The following is a 19,504-nucleotide window of genomic DNA, read 5'->3' as shown; positions in this document are numbered from 1 at the left end:
TACAGAACATCCCATGCGGGCATTGCACCCAAAGGACACCTTAAAAAGCCAACATAAACTCCTGATCAAACACTGCTTTGGAGACTGAAGGGGAGTCTTTTATGAGACTTCTGGATACCGGAGGCTTGCTAATTCAAGAAGAGCGCAAAACCCTCGGAGGCAACATGCAGCACAATGCTGAGCTGAGGTCACCCAGGCTGGAAAAGAAAACAGTCTTAATTCATCAGCTAAGAAGCAAGCATTCATGAGCAAAAGAAGGAAGAAAAAGCAAAAGGTGATGGAAGTCAACAGCAGCCAGTACTCAAACAGCACATGTGCCACTATGAAGACCTGCTACCTAACTCAGAGGCAGAGTGCAAGACACTGCAGCAGTACCCACAGACAGACTCTCCCAAAGACACAGGAGGCGGCAGGAAAGGAAGACAAGGAAGACAGCAGCCTGACAACACCATTTAAGATCAGGATGGACAAGTCTGACTTGGTTTCAGCTCTTATATCTCTCAGCCTGGTTAATCAATTGCATGCAGTTCCTGCCATGGCCAAACAGGCCACATATGGAAGAAGTGTTTTTTGTAGTGGAGATTATAGAAAGTCTGATCTTTAGCAGTTTCTTGTTGGCCTTAAACAAACTGCATAAAATCCTTCAGAAGAAAATTCTCCAACCTTTTCAGCACAAACCCAGGTTAGGAAAAAGGTTTCTGATATCTGAAATAAGAGCTCTAAGTGATGATGGTCTGAACATCAAAAATGCTTGATGATGCTCTGAAACATCAAAATGATAAACTATGCTGAGTGGATTGTACCACTCTCAAACCTTAAAACCTGACAGATCCCAGAAACCAGACCCAAAACAGAAGAGACATCACCCAAGTCCAGTATGCACAGGAAAAAAATCAGGTGCAGTGGGTAGCAACAAAGGGGAAAACGGAAAGGGGACAGGGGACAAGCACCAAACTGAAAACCTACTTCTTGAGCCAAGAGAGAAAGCAGTGCTGTCCTGCGTACACAGCTCACAGGTGTGCTCAGCAGAAAGTCCTGCAGCAGCACCTGACAGTGTCGCCAAAGGGATGGGTGTTATCTGCAGGACAGCAAAGACCAAAAGCTACAAAATGAGCAGGAAGAAAGGGGTTTTGCCCACTTGCTGCTGAGGACAAGAACATTTACCTACCCATCCAAAACACTTTCAGTGCTGAAAGAAGCATGTCAGGTCTTTCACTGATAACAACTAGTCTCCCATCTCCTCTAATAAGGCTTACTCCCTCACCATTTCCTTTTAACCCTTACTCATTCACTCCTTTCTCAGTGTCATATCAGCATGGTTTGAAGCACTGTTTTCCCTAACTCTCAGACAGCTACCCAAACAGATGAGTAAAACAGAAAATTCTCCTCAATAAACCTTAAGTAGTCTACTCCAGGGAGGGTATATAATTGTGAGAAGAATGGAAATGAAGGTTTACAGCAGAGCCAGCTTGCAAAAATCCCAATACTTCTCTTCAGAAATCATATGGGAAACAGGAAGGTCAGAAAAATCTGACCCTTGACTGAACTTAATACACTTATGTGTCAACTCAGAGGGCTTTTATGGGCTATCAGACATGCAGGAAAAAACTGATAAATTACAGAAGTATACATAAATACACCTGAGAGCAGAAGTTGTATATCTGATACATAACAAGCTATTTCAACTGTGAGGCAGCCATCAGCAAAATTCTGTGAAAGCCAAGGAAAGACAGACAAAACACCTATTTTAAAACTACAGATAAGAGAGCAAGCACTGACTACAAGCCAAAATGATGTGAGAGGCACTGTGTTCTGAACAAGAAATGGCTCCATAGCTTACAGACTTATCCAAGAAGAACAATGATCTTTTATGGACACTTTATAGGCTTGACATCCCATTGAATTTTATGTATCTCCAAACAGTGCCTTGGCCAGCTTCTCTGATACCCAACTGATCTTAGAATTGCTTCTGAATTTCTCAGGACAAGCGTAGATCAGAAGAAGCGGAAGACTACCTGAAGACTGGTCAAAAATACCACTAGACTAAACAGAAAACAAGAAACCAGCAACAAGACCTGAGGATGCTGGCTGGAACTGGAAACTAGACTAGGTAATATTGCAGAGAAAGACTGAATCAACTAGGTTGATTTATACAGTAAATATTGGAAGATACAGAAAATTCTGGTATGTAGCTGAAAATCACTGCAAATTCTGGGGTGGAAGAAAACTGAACAAAAGGACTGAGGAAAAAAATGCCCCTCTCCAGTTTTACTATTTTACTATTACTCCCTTAGTCATAGCTATTTTTGGCAGAAAAATCACAAGAGATGCAAGACTTTTCCATGGCCAAGGACAAGAAGCCTGAAGGTAAAGTGAAGCACAAGCCATCCTGCTAGTTTCTTGACAGCATATTTTTCAGCCAGGTCAAAGCAAGAGAACTGGAAGAGGAAGAAACTGGTAGAAGGTTCTAACACCATAAACCCAAAGGTCCTGGTGCTCCCTACTGCTGGAAAGAGAAGGCCTGTCGAGCATCCAGAGGTTCAGGAGGTTGAATGGGAGAGAGGAAGGTGAGCGCAGAAGTGAGCTGCACGTTCCTGCTAACCTCCGGCTCTTCACTGTTGTGCTCAGGCTTCTGGTTGGCACATGCACTACTGTACAGACTAAAGGTTGGCTATTTTAAATGCTTGGTAATTTACCTTGGGAACTCTTCAAACAAGAAAACCTCCTAGCCTTCTAAGGCCCTTTTAAGTACTCTGGCTAATAAAATTCACCCTATGTATTTCCTATGCTATTTACGTAGTAAGCAGAGGATGCTGCTCCAACAGGGAGAATACTTCCTAACATTCATTCAGATTGGGGGATTTTTCATTTATGTATTTTTTATCAGTCTGGAAAACCAAGCATGCCAAGGATTTTTTAAAGACCCTTTTTGTGTGAATGAACATCCTAAAGGGAAAATTCAGGACAGAAGGACAACCCTCAGCTGCTTGGTGAGCTTCCCAAGAAAAACAATTCACCTGAATAAAATGGAAGTTTTCTGAAGATCCTCTGATCTGCTAGACAGTCTGGTTCTTCAAATGTTTCATGAGGATACCACACAAGATGCGTTAACCCTCCCTGGAGCAGCCACAACAACATATGGTGATACTGGAGGGCACACACAAAAGGGGACTGGAGAACAACACATGTGAAGCCTCTGGGATAAGATCAGGAGTGACAGCAGTGCAACAGATCCTGAGAAGGGACCAGGGCTCTCTGCAGAGCAGACAAGCTTCGGAGATTATTCACGAGATACTTATGAATTGCTACAGACTGAACAAAAACAGACTGAAGACTAATCGAGAAACCTGAAATAAAGTCAAAAGAAATTAGGTGGAACTGGAAGCTGCACTAGAGAGAACTGTAGCATGCAGGTAAATGCATGCCAGGGCAGACACTGCTTTCAAGGAAAACAGAGTCCAGAAGAGAAACCTGCCAAGAAGCGAGGAATTAATGTAAAAACTGGCCTTGCAATGATAAATGTGCACAGAGCTGGCAGTGGACAGAACAGGGCTGTTTTCTATCACACTTGGAAGAGTCATGAACTCATATGTCAATAAATGCTCAAGAAAGTGAATAGTGGTTTTGTTTGTTGTTGGTGGTTGTGTTTTTTGTTTGTTTTTTAAGTGAGAGGAAGATCACAATGCCAGCTGACCCAGAGCAAACAGGAACTTTGAATCTCTAGGAAGACCTGTAAGAAAAAACGGACTTAATGAACAAGATGATTCTTATTATGATCTTGCAAACATAATAAAACACTTTTCATGGAGAAAAATTAAAAAGGTTGGATACAAATCATCAGGGTTGCATTCCTCTTTTCTTTATCACCCCCATTCTTCCTGATGGCCCTAGAAAGACGCTGTCTATGAGATAAAAGGTAAGCAATCCAAAAAAATCACACCAAAGACCACAACTATCTGTTTCCATACAAGATCACATCTCCCAGACTTCTGCAGCCAGCAGCCTGACAGGTGTGAGCTGCCTGCTCCTCTAGCCTTGTCCTGCTGCTCCAGCCTTCAGCCCACCCCTGCAGATACATGCCATGGCTTTCTGTTATTTAAGTATGTATTTCTGGAGGCACAGAGTGACAAAAGCTGAAGAAGAGGGAGGAGCAGGACTGGGCACAAAAATTCATCATCAAAGCTTCTCTCTGAGTAATGCTCCATCAGCCTAAAGCTCTGCTGAAGTGGTTTTACACCAGCGACATGAAGCGGCACATTCTCCTCCTCCGCCACTGATGCTAGAGTACCAGATGAAAGCTTTCTGATTCACCCAGGGGCCTGGCAGCAACTAGACACCCTCATTAGAGGTGCCAGGATTACATCTGCCAAGATCCATATGTTGACTGATCAGGCCAAACCGCATAGAAGAGGAAAATGAAACAGAATTGTGCCTCCATCTGCAGATCTCAAATTATTCAACAAGAGGGGCAGCAAAAGGGCTTTGCTTGGACAGTTCAGGGAAAACAAAGGACACCAAGCAGAGTGAAAGCAGAAGGCTAAACTAAACCACACTTCAAGGAACCAAAGATGCAAAGCACCAAGGAAATGGCATGATAAGCTAGAAAGAGACAGAGGAAGGAGCTGGAAACAGGATTTGAGGGTCTGCTACAGCAGCCGCATTTGCTCAAGCCTCAGAGGTGAGCAGGATGAGTGCCCAAAGCTGCCAGGCTTTGGGTGCAGCTGGAGCTGAAAACTCCAGCATGGAGGAAAGGAATTAATCTTTATCTGTTCTTTACTATATAACTGCAGCACACTTGTCCAACAAGCAGGATTTGAAACTGTGTGCAGGAGAAGGGGCTGACAAGCCACAGTCTGAAGATGGTAAATGCAAACAGGACTTGGCCCTCTAGAAGAAGTGGGGTGGGAAGATACCTGATTGCTCCAGAAATCTGCCATGGGTAGTGATGGAGGAGAATGAAGGTGCAGCTGGAAGAGGCCCACACAGCAATTTTCTCTGCATCTAACTAGCAGCTTCTAGAGCCATCTCTGTGCTTCACTCATCAGTACAGAACAGCCAAAAGCTTTTGGCTTGCAGCCTCTGAAAACCTGTTTCCTCTTGCTGAATACCATTCCAAGGATGATCTGCCTGCTGCACTGCTGTTACTGTAATCAGCTCTTGGGGATGCACAGGAGAGGCACAGCAGCACCACCAAATACCCAGAGACACTGGCTTTGAAATTTAGTGTCATTGATGCCATGCACACAGCACTGTGCCACACCACCAAGTTGCAAGCAGGTGTCCTTTAGATCACAGCTAGGACTTCAAATCACTAGACTGACATGTTTTGTTCTCAAACAACCTTGAAAGTCCCGGAAAAAAATAGGTAATTTCTAAACCTTTTTCTCTTACAGAAGTATTTTGAGCTGAGAGAGAATAAAATAAGTGTTTGCCTGTAGGGTAAAGAAACACCATAGGGAGCAGTTAGTTTATATGAATGCATGTGAGGAGCTGGGTCTTCAGATGGCAACAGCTCCATAAGCCATCAGGACACCATAGGCTTGAGGGAAACAGAGAGCAGAAGATGAACAGCCCCAGACACAGATGGCCCATAAGGCAGATTAAGACAGAGCAGGCTAATGCACAACCCAGACTGCCCCAAAAGCAACAGCCATCTGAGAAAGAAAAGGCTTGGAGTACTTTGAGTACATGAGCATTTTGATCAGCTAGTAACTCTTTCAGAATCAGCTGTCCTGAAAATCTCATTACAACTGCACCATCCAAGCTTTGGAATAGCTGTTCCTGCCCTGGAGACCTCACACACTGTTCCACCCATGGGCTTTCCTTTGCTCAGTTTTGTGTTTAATCCCCACTAGGCCCCTTGTTACTAACATTTTAGAAGTAGATACAGCTGCCCAGACCCTCCAGCCCTTCTTTCCTCTCCACGGAGAAAAAGGTGCCGCAGGCACCCAAGGGGTGTGTTCAGAGAAAAGAAGGTGGCATCATCCCAGCCCACAACCCTGACATTTCAGCATTCAGACAATGTAGAAGTATGAGGTTTGATTTGTTTAAAAGTGAGCCCCCAAGCCCAGCACCCCACTGGGGTTCAGCCCACCTCTCTTCACTCAACAGGTTGTCCAATGTCTTCTCCAGCTGTGTGCTTCAAGAACACAGCACTGCAGCTTCCCACCTCCCAGGTGGGAGCTGTACCTGCACTGCAGACCCTCCACACTGACAGTACTTTTCTACCATCTTTAAAGTCCCTTTGCAAACACTATCTGTGACAGAAGAATATCTATGCCAGTAGACACATCTCCTTCTCAGTAACATTAGCTAGCCCAGCAAAGCATTCTTCTCAACACAACTATACCCACTGCAGAGCTTTTGAAAACAACCCCACTCAGCTTTAGGTAGGTTTTTATAACCCAAAGCCATCATGATTATAATAGTAAAACCTGTTGCCCAGGTCACATACTCTGGGCTTGAGGCTACAGGTGCCCAGGCATCATTTCACCACTTCAGTGGTTTTCAACCCATCATCTACAAACTCCATCTAGAAGCTCCACCAAAGGCAATTAGGAGAAATAGATCCTTAGTGACAGGCAACCTCTAGCTCCATTGGAAACTTCTAGGGATTCAAAAAAAACAAAACAAAACAAAAAAACATTGAAACATTACTGCACTGTGATCCAAAAAGCTGTGAGACCTGGCTAATGATCCTACTACAATGAGGAAGTCGACATTTACTGGAGAACATCAAAAGTTACTCCAGTAGCCTGCACGCTTCAGACGAGTATAAGTTATAACCGTAGTAGCTAGAGCTGGGACTGCGACATGTCTACCTGCCACGTGAGACCAGCAGGAGTGAACATTTCCAGATTAGATCAGAGAATATTCCAAAGATGACAGAGAGATGAAAAAAGAGAGTGACACCAACTTCTACATAGCTCAAAGCTCTCTTCTACTCTTTCATGGGAGCACTTCCAGTTGATATCATCACCAGAGTTAAAAGATTGATGTCATGAGCTACCACTTAGAAGCTGCAAAGTAAAGGACGTGAAAGAGAGAAAATGGATGCTGTCCATCAAACCCAGCTCAATGTACAAGCAGCTCCTCAAAAATGCCTAGTGAGAAGCACTGCTACTGCAAGACAAAGATTACTCCATATTGCCCAGCTAGGAAATGAAGTTACATAATGTTCGTGCTTTCATGGTGAGTTTTTGGGTAGCATAAGGTAGAAAATGGATAGTCCTGAAAAAACAGTACACTTCCCATCTCCACAGTAGATCCAGCATGGTAAGAACAAAGCAAATATGCTCCATCACATAACAGCAAGAGCAAAACACTCCCTAGAAGATTCTCATTTCAGTCCCTCCTGATGAGGATGTTAATTATTACATCATGGGCACATGCTTATAAAAAAGCAAATTTAAAGTCACTACCTTATTTCACAAAAGACACCAAAAAGCTACTGGAATGTCAGCTTGTGCCTACTACCAACCTAGTCTGTATCTGAACCAGTGACCCAGAGGTGAAAGACCCATGCCCCATTATCAGTCTCCAGAGACACGTGATCCCCTCAAAACAGTAAGTTCCTGATAGGCATCTTCAAAAGGGCACAAGCAATTATGAGAGCTTCACAAATCACTTGACAATATGCCCATTATACAATGCATTTTCAGCAAAAAGCAGCCTTTATATTGGAAATAAATAGAAAAGAGCAGTAGATGGGTGCTAGATGGAAGAACGTTAATTCTCCATCACATTTCATCCCTAATGGACTGAAGTATAAACGTAAGTATGGGCATCACCTACTTTAACTGCCATAATTTGCCCACTTGGTTTGTGGACCATTTTGTTGACAGAACCATAAGCGCCTCGTCCAATTTCTCCAAGGTCTTTCAAGTCCTCTGCTGTAAAATCCCAATGCTGTTCAGGGGAAATCTTCAATTTTCCTGATGATTCAATGCTGTGTGTTCTCAGTCTCTCTCTGTCAAAAATATTGGGAAGCAATTTTTCCACATTTTAAATAGTCTGTAAATTTCTCTTTTCAGCACTTGATTAAACATTAGAAGAGAGGGGTTCACAAAAGCTACAGCAACAATCTGACTCCATGAGGGATTTTGGTTGGGGTGGGGGGTGCAGGGGTGAGGGAAAATCTTAAATCAAAAATGACATATTGTTGCCCACAGCTTCAATTAATGTTAAGTTTCTCCAGCTGTGGAATGAAATTCAGTGTGTCTCATGTATTAGAGTCATTCTAATCAGTCATTAACACAGTTCTTTCTGCTTTGCACAAAATACATTAAGCTTAAAGCAGGATCTCATAACATGCAAAACCAAGAGTCTGAAGAGCACTCCCCAGCCCCACTTTCCCAAAGCTTTTGTTGCTCTACACCATTACGCTCTGCAGCAACTGCCTCGCTTTTAATCACGTTGCTATTCAACATGGGCAAGATCTTATGTTTGTATCAAGGGGACTTTAGAAAGAGAGCTTGCTCGTAATGGAAAACTGCAATTAATTTTAAAAACATTTTAGGTAGTTGTTTAATTTATTTAGAACAAACAAACAAAAACAAATAAAAATCCAATAATTTAAACTTATAAAAAAAACAATACAAGCCGTTTGTGACATACAAAAACAAAAAGTGCCTGTTCAAGTGCATCTTTACCAAATGCCTAGATTACTGTTCTCTGGCAAGAATCATTTCTACTGAAGCCACCAGGATTTGTCCACGTAAGAAATACAGAACAATGCCCAAATTTTGTAAGATAGTTCAACAGTTGTTTTAAGATGCCTCCAATTACTCATTCAAATGCAGCAATGCATTACTGAATTAGTAGGAAATGCACAAGTATTTTCAACACTTTTCACGCTAAAATGCCATGCAAAAATTCATTTTTTATTAATTAATTAGATGAATCACACATCTTTGGTCATGAAGTATGCCAAAAGCCTGAACTTCCTACTTTTAAAGTAGCATTAACAGTACTAAAGACAGTTCCCACTGCAGAGCACACCAATCCCACACAGATATTAAAGCCAGCAGGTATTTTTGACCACCTTGTGAACGAGAGAGATTCTGTCAAACTCATCCCTTGGACTCTGATCACTTCACCTGAGTATTTGATCAAGCGACCACATGTTTGTCCAGGGTCCAATCATATGAGAACATACACGAGGTATTTGACCAAACACATCATGCTCATCAAGTTTATCAGCCAGAGGAATAAACGCGCCACAGCTGATTCCAAGCTGGTAAATACAACAGAGCATTTGTCAATCAGCAGCTGCAAACACTACCCAGTTGGATATGATGGTGGACCCAGCCTCCACCACATTTTATTTGGAACCTGGGTTTTGTGAGGGCAATGAGGTCAGGTCCAACGGTCAATTTACTGGAGCAACTAAGGTTCAAATGGCTTCATCTGCTGCACTCTGGCTTGCCTGGGATACTTTGGTTTAGCACTTTCCTGGTTTTGAGCAGCTGCACTTCCTGAACCTTTGACCCATTCAATAAACATTGTTACTGAATAGCTCCTCTCACCAATTTTATGCAGTCCCTCCCTGCTCATTACCCATCTCTAAAGTGCATAGCTTGAGATTTTCAATCTGCTATTCTCCAAAGCGTCCCTCCAGCTTCACTGCCCTCAAGAATAAATCTGAGGAACCTACTGATAGTGCTACAGCACACCACAGATGTGACGAACACAACAGCCCGTAGAGGTGGCACCCCTTCATTAGCGCTATTTAAGTTCTTTGATTTTCTGTGCATTTGATTCCTCAAATTAAAATAGTGCATTTAGTGGGGTTCTCCATTAAATCTATTTACTAAAGAGCAAGGAATGAAAATCAGGCAGTAAAGTAAAAAAAAAAAAAAAAACAAAATAAAAAAAGAAAACAAATGTAAAGCAATGAAAAGAAGGGAAAAAAAAAGAAAAGAAAAAAAGGAAAAGGAAAGAAACGCGACCTCCAGACTTGCCACCTATCTTGCAGGCAGCTTACACTGGAAGCTGCATGAATCAGTCACCATCTAACTGCTCAACCATACCACTTTGTCAGTACCATAAAAGTAATTCTAGTTTTGATGGAAGAATGTAGGTGATGAGCAACATGCTGAGGAGGGACCGGCAAACGAGCATTGCATTTCCTGCCTACCTCCTTCCAACTGGAGGGCAGGAAGAAGCAAGACCATTTAACAAGAGATAAACCCTGCTCTAAATGGCAGGGAAAAAGAAAGGCAAAGAGGTGCTTCCAGGAGGGAGAAATGTGAGACTGGATTTTCTGAGCAAACCCTTTCCTATCACTTGAAACAGTACTTCCTATTTAAGTTCTCATAAAGCTAAAAATCTTTAAATGTTGACATGGTTTATTCAAAGAAAGCAATCAAACCTGTCTCCAATCTTCCCTTTGTCTGTTTTACTGCCCAGAAAACTTTGCTTTTCTTACTCTACATCAGAAAAGAATATAATGAGTTCAAATGTGATTTCTCATTACACAAGAAGCCTGTTTCTCCCCAGCTGTAGTGTGAAAGCAGATCTATGCCATTGTTCCCACAGCTGTGGGATGGCTGTTTCAGGCAGCAGGGAAGAAGACAGGAGCTAGGAAATAACGCCCCTCCCCTTAAGGTTTCATTGAGTGCCCTCTGCAGCTGTATTCTGGTGCAAAGTAATGTAGCTCCCAGGAACCCAGGGGTTTAAAATGAGATGTATTAGCACAGTCCACTCAAAAAATCTCATACATTTTAGCTTGGCTTAATTTCCATTATGTATTTATGATGCCATCAGCTTTGTACAGCAATCAGACTTCCTGCCTTTTTTTTTCCCTTCCAAATACCCAGGGAAATGATCAAATAACCAAATGACAAGCTTGACAGACATCAGACATTTTAATTTAGATTTTGCTCATTTAGGGAATTTGTCAAATGTAAACAATGCAGTTTTCCTTTAAGCAGCATGGCCTAACTTAACAGTCAATAACTGGAATGTAATGATTACTTTCAGCATTAGAAGATGATGGTTGTTTATGTTAGGAAATTTTCACAGTAAATTCCCCCCAAATAGTTTTATATATATATATTTATATTTATATATATATATATATATATATATCCATGCCAGGAAAGCAGCTCAAAATGCAAATCTAGTACACAGACTCTGCACTGACATAAAAGAGGAATTGTCTGATGTAAAATAGAATAAAGAATAAATAAGTCACCAATGCAGTACATCTGTCACTGGATTTGCACTACTGTAGATACATATGTAGATAAATCCACAAGGCAGACAAGCTCCCAAAGTACTAAAAAGCACCTGCCTAAATCCTGAGCTTGCTTTAAATATCAGAGAGGTAACCATATAGAACAGTGTCTAGTGAAGGTGAAAACCAGTTAATGGCCAGTTCCTGTTTCTGCAACAGATCAGGCTGCAGTCAGTTTCAGTCACTGCTTTTAGCACTCCTCTGTTTGCACAGCACTGAGCAGACATAGGTCTCCTTTTAGCATTTCATTTTTTAAACTGTGCAATCTGAATCTTTCTAAGGCTAGGAATGTTGGACAAAACTGGACATAAATACTGCAAACGATCAAAATGCCTAAAATGGACTAGTGCGACTTTATTTTTCGAACCATACATTAAAAATCTTGACAAGATGACTAGATTCACATAATCCTCAAAGAGTTACAAGTAGGATTTTCAAGTGCACCTAGGGGACTAGCGGTGCTGTTGACTTGTCCAGGAATTGAGCTTCGAATTCTTTGTCTTGCCTCTGAAAAGTTTTAAACGTAAAAAATAAAAAGTGATCCTAGGCTCTGGAGGTCATTGTGATTACTGCATTTGAAAGGCACCAAGGTATTGGTCTTACTGCAGATGGTTACTGTGCTTGTCACAGCACTTATTCCAGGGATTAGGAACACTAAGGAAGACAACAACTCTTCCAAACAGTTCCCCTTTGTCAAAAATAAACCCATTTGTGGGTCCAGCTTGGCAGGAGGCACGCAGACTGCTGGCGCCAGGCACTGCAACTGGGCCAAGGACGGTGTTACACAAACTTGGGACATGAGTTTGTTCATTGCAGGCTTGGTGAACTGGATCCACGCGGGAAGGTCTGCCCCAGAGAGAGGCCCAAGAAACCTCCTGGGAAGAACCATGAAAACATTTGGAAGCTTTTGGACAGACTGTTAGTTCCCCGAGCACCTCATTGCAGGGATGCCAAAATTTTTTAAAACAAGCATTTCTTTGGCATTAAAAAGAAGGACTTTGGTGAGAAAGAGAGAAAAGTTGGTTGATTTTTTAGGCAAAACTGAAAATTATCAGACATGAAGCAAGGCCAGAAAGATGCTATGGGTAACCATCTCCTTTACTAGTTATTTATTATTTATTATTTAGCTAAGAGTTCTGCAGGATTCAGAGCAAAAAAGCTCAAAAAGTTGAGGGATTCAACATTAGTGTTGATATGAATAAAACAAAGCTGCAGAGTCAAAGAGATCTAGACAGTCCAACTGTGTTTCAAAAGTCTGCGTAAGGCCAGATCTTTTGAAAGGAGTATCTCATTAAAACTCCTATTTACACTACGGTTAATAAGAATATATTCTAATTCTCCATAAGTTTGGTAAAAAGCTGCTTGACATGATGAGATTTCAGCAATTGTTTTGTGGTCAACACGGTCAATCAGCATAAGTTTCCATGCAAACTGCAGAGTTTTAATAATACAATGCATTGTTCATAACTTCAGAGTGAAAACGAGGCTTATGACTTTGGCTAACACATTTCTACCAAGTCTTTCAGATAGCCCAGAGAGATCGTATACCTTCTGTCTAACTGTCTGTGTCATTCATAAAACAGTTTTCATCCCCTGCAAGCAAATGCTTATAAAATAGCAACCCAATTTTAAATACCATGGAGAAATCTCCAGAAGAAAAGCTTAGAAAAGCTGACAGGCAATGGAGGTCCTTTCAAGTGGGGCAGAACTAAACTGGTTCTGGCCTCACCCATGCAAACTATCCTGAAGCTCAGTTCATCAGTTATCTTTAAGAACAGATTCTTATGCATAAAGAAGAGATGCAGAAAACTTATCAAAGGAAGGAAATGATTTAGTTCTGCATCTCATACCTACTCAGTTTAAAACCAAAAGCACACTTGCTCACTTTCATTATTTTCTTTATGAACAAGTTGCCCCTAATGTTGCTCTGGCTTTCTCTGCTCCTCTAGAACTTTAAAAAAAAAAAAAAAAAAAAAAAAAAAAAAAAAAAGAGAGAGAGGTATTAACAAAAGCATGGAAGTGTCCGCAGCCTCTTTCACAGTCCTTGAGTCTAGCACACATTCAAGCCTGCTACAATTCTCACTAACTTAAATGGGGTTTGGCTGAGACTTTTAAAATGTCAATATTTTGTATTAAGCTCCTCTGGTAAACTACTGAGTTACAACAGGTTTTGATTAACCTTGCCCTTGACACAGAGGAAACCTCTCAATTCATTATGGTGAAACCTGTACTGAATTTAACTGAGTACATTAATCTCAAACTCATTCGGACTTGGAGATGAGCCAGACTGCCACACATTTGCTGAATGCAATGCGGCTGGGTATTCAAAGCTTAAACTGGCTTCAAGAATTTCAGAATAACACTGAAAAAAAATGAGCTAATTAATTTAAACAATCCTTCTGAGAATGCTGACTCTTTTTCTGAAACATTACATTTCCTGAGCCATGCTCAGCTATCCATGAAAGAACAGGAAACAGAGACATGAGCACATCAGTAAGAATCAAAGGAATCTGAGTATATTTCTTAAGTAGTTTGTAAAGTGATACTGAGATGCAATATCATTAATTAGCATTACACAAATATTATTCATGGAATGACACTATTCCTGAGACATTTCCCATTACTTTAAAGATGCCATTTTTGCAGGTATGAAAAATATTTGACAATGGCTAACAGACAGTTAAGCTTACTGTAGCCTGCTGGAAAGTTTCTGGATGAGGTCCGCTTCTCTCCTTTTGAAACTGAACGGGACAATGTGATTACTACCCAGTGTTGCTTGTATATCACTTCAGCCAGGAAAAGTTGTGAAAATGACAGGAAAACATGGTACTGTTATCACATGACACAACAACATATAACACAATTCTCAACTAGTCATGCTACCTACGGAGTGGTTAGCATACAAAACTAGTTAGCTATGTATTTTTCTTCTAGTTTCCCCCTAAATAATCTCCTCTCATTGGGAACAATGTAGGTATCTGATGATTCAAACAGTATTTTAACACATTAAATTGTAAGCAACCCATCTTCTTACAGCAATGTCAATTTCTATTTCCAAATGTAATATTACTATAATCAAAAACATGTATCATTGCATTTAATTTACTAACCAGATATCTACATACTGAGGCAACGGTATGTCACTAAGGCACATGGGCCATCACTGCACTGTTTTTCTTGTGATCTTAAAACAGAACTTACTAAAAAAAAATTTATTTTTAAAAATCTATAGTCCATCCTGGATCCACCGATCTAGGACTGGTGGTCACTCCCAGATGGGCTTGTCATTCATCTTATCACATTGGTTAGTGAACAAATTTGCATGGCTTGAACAACAACATCCTTTCTTTTTAAGAGGTACATAGCTGACAACCCAAGGTTAATTACCACTCTGTATTATGACATTGTCTAAGAACAAAAATCAGGTTCTGTATCTCCAAGCTTCTCCAGTTGCTGGTATCTCACTGCCCAACACAAGGACCCGGTATCTCAGTATGGTTTTGAGAAGATGGGCTCCTGACAAGCACTTTGTGGAGGAGAACGAGCATTCAAGTACTCAGACAGATGACCAACGCAGATATCTACAAATGGTCAGCAAATTGTACTTATGATTTTGTCCAGCTCCTTGTTGGAAACAGTTGACAGCACTAGATAATGAGCACTTTGTTAATTCAACCGTGTGAAAACTTTTTTGTTTTAAATACTCTAAGCAAGCAGTTTTACCAATTTAAACTTTCACACATTATAAAATTCAAACCGTAGTCCAGGAAAGCTACAAGCTCTATAATTTCTGTTTAAGGATTTATTTTCTATTTGGGATAGAAAAATTTGGGCAGAAAAGCACGCCTTAACCTGAAATTCAGTGCAACTCTGGAAAAATGTACCTGGCAGTACTTTTTCTTCTGTGGCAGACAAGGACAGACAGGAGGCAAAGAATCACCTAACTGCAAGACAAAGATTTCTTTTTCAGTGAGATGCATCTGACAAGTTCAGTGACCAAGAGCTCTTGGTAAGACTAAATAGAGAAAACGTGATCTGCATTTTCAAACTGCCCCTCATTTAAGAGGTAAGACTCCTACACGCCAGTGAGAGCAAATGTCTGTCAGAGGTCCCTATGCTACACAATCTGATAGTAACATGGCATTTTAAATTCTGTCCTCCTCAGAAATGGATGTGTGTGGCTCAGTTTTCTCCACTGAGTCTCAGGAGCTAAGAGGCTAATTTCTGTAAGCTTTCTAAGGTTGCTCGCCCTGAGTTTGGCCAATGGCCCCACAGAATCACCCTCCCCATCTCTCACTGGTATGTAATATCCACCTAGAATATCAGAGAGACAAAGTAAACCCAACTGGATTAAAGAGAACACCCCCACCCACCCGCACTCCTCAGGAAGGACAACCACCTTCACACTGCCTGAGCAAGTTGTATTTAAAACAATCACTTTCAGCTGATGTACACTTGTGTCTGCAAAGGCATCAGTTATATCAAGTACAAAGGAGCAACTGCCATCCAGACTTACTCCAAACATGTTCCACAAAGGAGAGAATTAAGACAGGCTCTAAAAGAGCCCATGGTTTAGGGTCACCATAGTCCATGGTGCCATAGTCCATAGGCCAGTTTCAGAAGTTTCCCAAAACAGAGAAGCCCTCCCACTCAGAGGCAAGAACATCCACCTGAATCTCAAAAAAAAAGATGCTGTAGCTTTCACTGAGGTAATACGTCATAAGCTCAGTTAGTCCTCTTCAGAAGTCAGCTCCTCAAACAAGCAGAATGGCAAAACCAGTTCAGCCCTGCAGCCCTTCCACCCTATCCACTCAATTCGAGCAAACGCCGCTATGTGAGTTCTATGCAGCTGATTTCCTTGGGAGCATCCTCTTCATTCATTCTAGATGTCCTCCATAGTATGTACTGAAAGTCATTCATATATACAGATGATGAAAATAGATGTTGATGATGATTTGCAAGGTCGAAGCAGTCTCTAAATCTGCAGACTCTGCTCTCTTCATTCTCCATTTTTTAAATGTTTAGGTAAGACAAAAGGGATGACTGATTCCTTCACTTTGAACCCACAGATCAGAGGACTTAGCTCACTTCTCAGTAGCCAGTGAAAACTGCAAGATAGTTTACTACAAAGTGGTGAGTAATGTCCAAAGAAATGAGGTACATAGATCTTGCTCTGCTGAAATATAGTGTGATCCTGAGTATGAAGAATGGCAATGAACAAAGTTTATTTCTACAGCTTGCAACATTAGCAGTTTATTTGAGATTTCTTGCAGGCTTGTGCTTTGCAAGATCCACATCTGGAAACATATGTTTCTAGTCCAACTTATATCACAAATATGAATACTGAGCGTTTGTATATAAAATCCTGTCTGACGTTGGTCTCTGTCACACAAACCAGCATAAAAATGCCTGTGACGGATAAGCTTGTACTGAATCCAACAGTGACAGAATAGACACACCATAAGTATGATACAGTGGAGACTACTCATACACAGGCATTACATTTATATCAGTGTGTAAGCAATGACCAGTTTTGCTACTTGTAAATGATTACTGGAATAAAGTATTTATCAAAAAAGGGTCAACACAAAATGGGGGGAAATACATATATGTATTCACGCATTTTACATGCATTAAAGAAAGGTAACTAGACACTGATGTGTAGCAGTGTGCTTCAGGATTGGAATCACAGCACTGAGATGGACACCTGCATGCTTCTGTACACTGAGGTAGGAGACACAGACCTGCAGAGCTGGGATTTAGAGGAATCGTTAGGCTGAATGCTGGGGCATGTGAGCCAATCCATAAGGAACAGTGCAAAGCAAGGTACATCTGAGGTTTTCTCTTCACCTGAGCTTGTGTCAAAGCCTCAATGGATTGCACATATGGAGTTACAATACATTATTTGAAATCATTTCCTCTGCATCAAGGTAGCAACTGTACATAGGAGCTCAGACTGCTCTATCACATTTTCTCTCTCCAAACAGCAGCACATTTCTCATTTTAAGCTCACAGTTAACTGTATCTGTCCAAGAACATGGGGAATCTAGGCTCTCTTCAGCCTTGGGACTTGGTCCACATTTCAGGAGACACATCTGTGAGACACGCAAAATGGGACAACTCTTGCCCTGTTCAACTTGGATTGATCCACAACTAAGAAACCTGATTCATGGGTCAAGAAGAAAAACTAAAAGATAAAACTTCAAGAAGGCACTCCAGCCTCTGTGCTGTTGTATAAAGACAAGTAACAGCATCTCCTGATCCCTGGCTAAATTTTAACTGAAATTGGTACCATCTTAAATGTTTTAAGAGCATGCCTTACAGACTGGTGAATTCAGATATGGAGATACTTAATTCCCCCTCTGACCTTACGCAGTACAGCAGCAAGTTGCACATTTCAACAGATCCCAGGTACACCCCGGGGTGCAGGACATGCAACACACAGGTGCCATAGGAGATTTTTAACCAGAAACTCCCATGTTCTGTCTAACCTTACAGATAAGATTAGGGTGCATGGGGATGCTGAATGCTTTTTAAGTCTCCACACACCAAGCTTTTACAACCTGTTTGCATATAAACACATGTACTGCTTCTAGGGAATGTAGAACCTAGAAATAAAGAAAGGAAAAGGAAAAAAAATGCTTCTACTGTCACTGTAGTAAGAAGGGAACAGAAGAGTCAATACCAGTTCTGAAACTATTTGTCCTACTTTCACTTTGCTTAAATAAGAACTGTAGTTGTTACATCTTTTGTGAATTATTTAGGCATGGCAGGACCAAATGCATTCCTCCTAATGTGTGAAGAGTGCTATAACTCAGGAGTCCCAGGGGTCTACTGACACCAATGCTACAGCTGCTGCCCCAGCCAGACCTAGCACATTCTTTGAACTGGGATACAAACAGCAGGAGTAAGTAAAACCAAAATCCTTAAACCACACCAAACACTCAGTACTTCTGAAACCTTGAACTGCTTTTCAGTAAAAGCGGCATTGTACCTCATGTCAAATGTAGTAGACACTGTACTTCCAAGGACCTAAATACTAGGGGGAAAAATTTATAACTCTCCAATGGTCAGGACAACAGACATTTCTCAAAACATCTCCCTCATTTGACCATGTAAACTAACTACTAGAGCATTCACCATATATTCAGGTTTATAAACCAAGCTGACTAAACAAGAAAATCGGTCATATCCTAGCTCTTCTCTGGGCCCCAGAGAGTAATGGATACCTCTAGAGCTGGAGTTCAGTCCTGAGCATGTTGCAAGCACCTGGCTTTTGCCATGAGCAGATGGAGCAGAGGATGACGATTCCTAAGGAATGTCAGGAAGGGATCTGGCCAGTCACAGGTCACACAGGGAGCTGTGTTACTAAATAAAGGGTAGGCAGTACATCTCATTGAAAGGCAACCACAAGAAATAAGGTCTACTGGATATTTATATCCATGGGAGACATTACTCAGCTTTGCTCTTCTGTACAGCCTCTACATAGAGCAACATACAGCCACACTAAATGCAGGTTTGATGGCAAATAAAGTTGAGTTCTGTTTAAATAGGAGCGTTTCTACCTCACAACTTTCCAACTTCCATCAAATCACAACATTTTACCTTCTTCCGCACAGCAAACGTACGAAATACCATTCAACTCAGAAAAAAAATATATGGCAGTCAAAATTGCTGGTCTTCACGGAATCTCCTTAGATACCACCTAGGTGTCCCTGGAGCAGGAAAACTGCAGAGGATATCTACAACACCTTCACAGGCAGCAGAGGATGGCAGCTCAGGCTCTGTCCCTCTTTCCACCTTCCCTCAACCACACTGCAGATGAAAACAGGCTGAAGGAGGCAGCGTGTCAGATATCTGTGCTAGGCATATGTGGGCAGCAGTGGCCACATCTTGGTGCTCTGGAAAGTGACTGCCACTGTCACCATCTTCTTACAGCCTCCTAACTTCTCAATTACTCTTCCGCACCACAGAAGAGACAGACATCCACACGGACACCAGAAACATCATCAGTTTTACAACGCATGGTATGCAGAGAGCAAAGCTGCAAAGTTGAAATCCTGCTCTCAAACGAATGGCCCTGGCTACTACTATCTGCACGCAAGAGCCAGGACAACAGCTTCTAACCATGCCAGTAGTGAGACAGGTAATATATAGTTACACTCTGAATCACACGTTATCAGGTGATCCTTGCTGAACTCCCTACCCCAGCACAAGATTCTTGTAGCCTTTACCTCTCCCAAATCACATCAGGCTCCAGCTTCC

The 19,504-nt window shown here is 41.5% G+C and overlaps 1 protein-coding gene across 9 annotated transcripts in view; it reads right to left on the bottom strand.

The window, feature by feature from the left end:
* The window catches only part of MAP2K4 (mitogen-activated protein kinase kinase 4), a 102,517-nt gene that overhangs the window by 38,281 nt on the left and 44,732 nt on the right, over positions 1-19,504 (bottom strand). For 5 of the 9 annotated variants that reach the window (XR_011088819.1, XM_068655313.1, XM_068655306.1 and 2 more), the window contains 2 exons: positions 13,930-14,025; positions 7,795-7,969 (listed from right to left, as the gene is read on the bottom strand). Coding sequence is in view for 8 of the 9 variants with exons in the window: in XM_068655313.1 (XP_068511414.1) it covers positions 7,795-7,969; positions 13,930-14,025 (271 nt within the window). In the remaining variant the exon portion in view is untranslated. Of the gene's footprint in view, positions 1-7,794; positions 7,970-9,043; positions 9,091-13,929; positions 14,026-19,504 lie in introns of those variants that run through there. The other 4 variants (XM_068655308.1, XM_068655311.1, XM_068655312.1 and 1 more) reach the window with 2 other exon arrangements.

The sequence above is a fragment of the Anas acuta genome, chromosome 18 (assembly GCF_963932015.1).
Source record: "Anas acuta chromosome 18, bAnaAcu1.1, whole genome shotgun sequence".
NCBI classification, from domain to species: Eukaryota; Metazoa; Chordata; class Aves; order Anseriformes; family Anatidae; genus Anas; species Anas acuta.
Note: the sequence above shows the minus strand (reverse complement) of the source record. Positions and strands in the feature narration are given on the sequence as shown.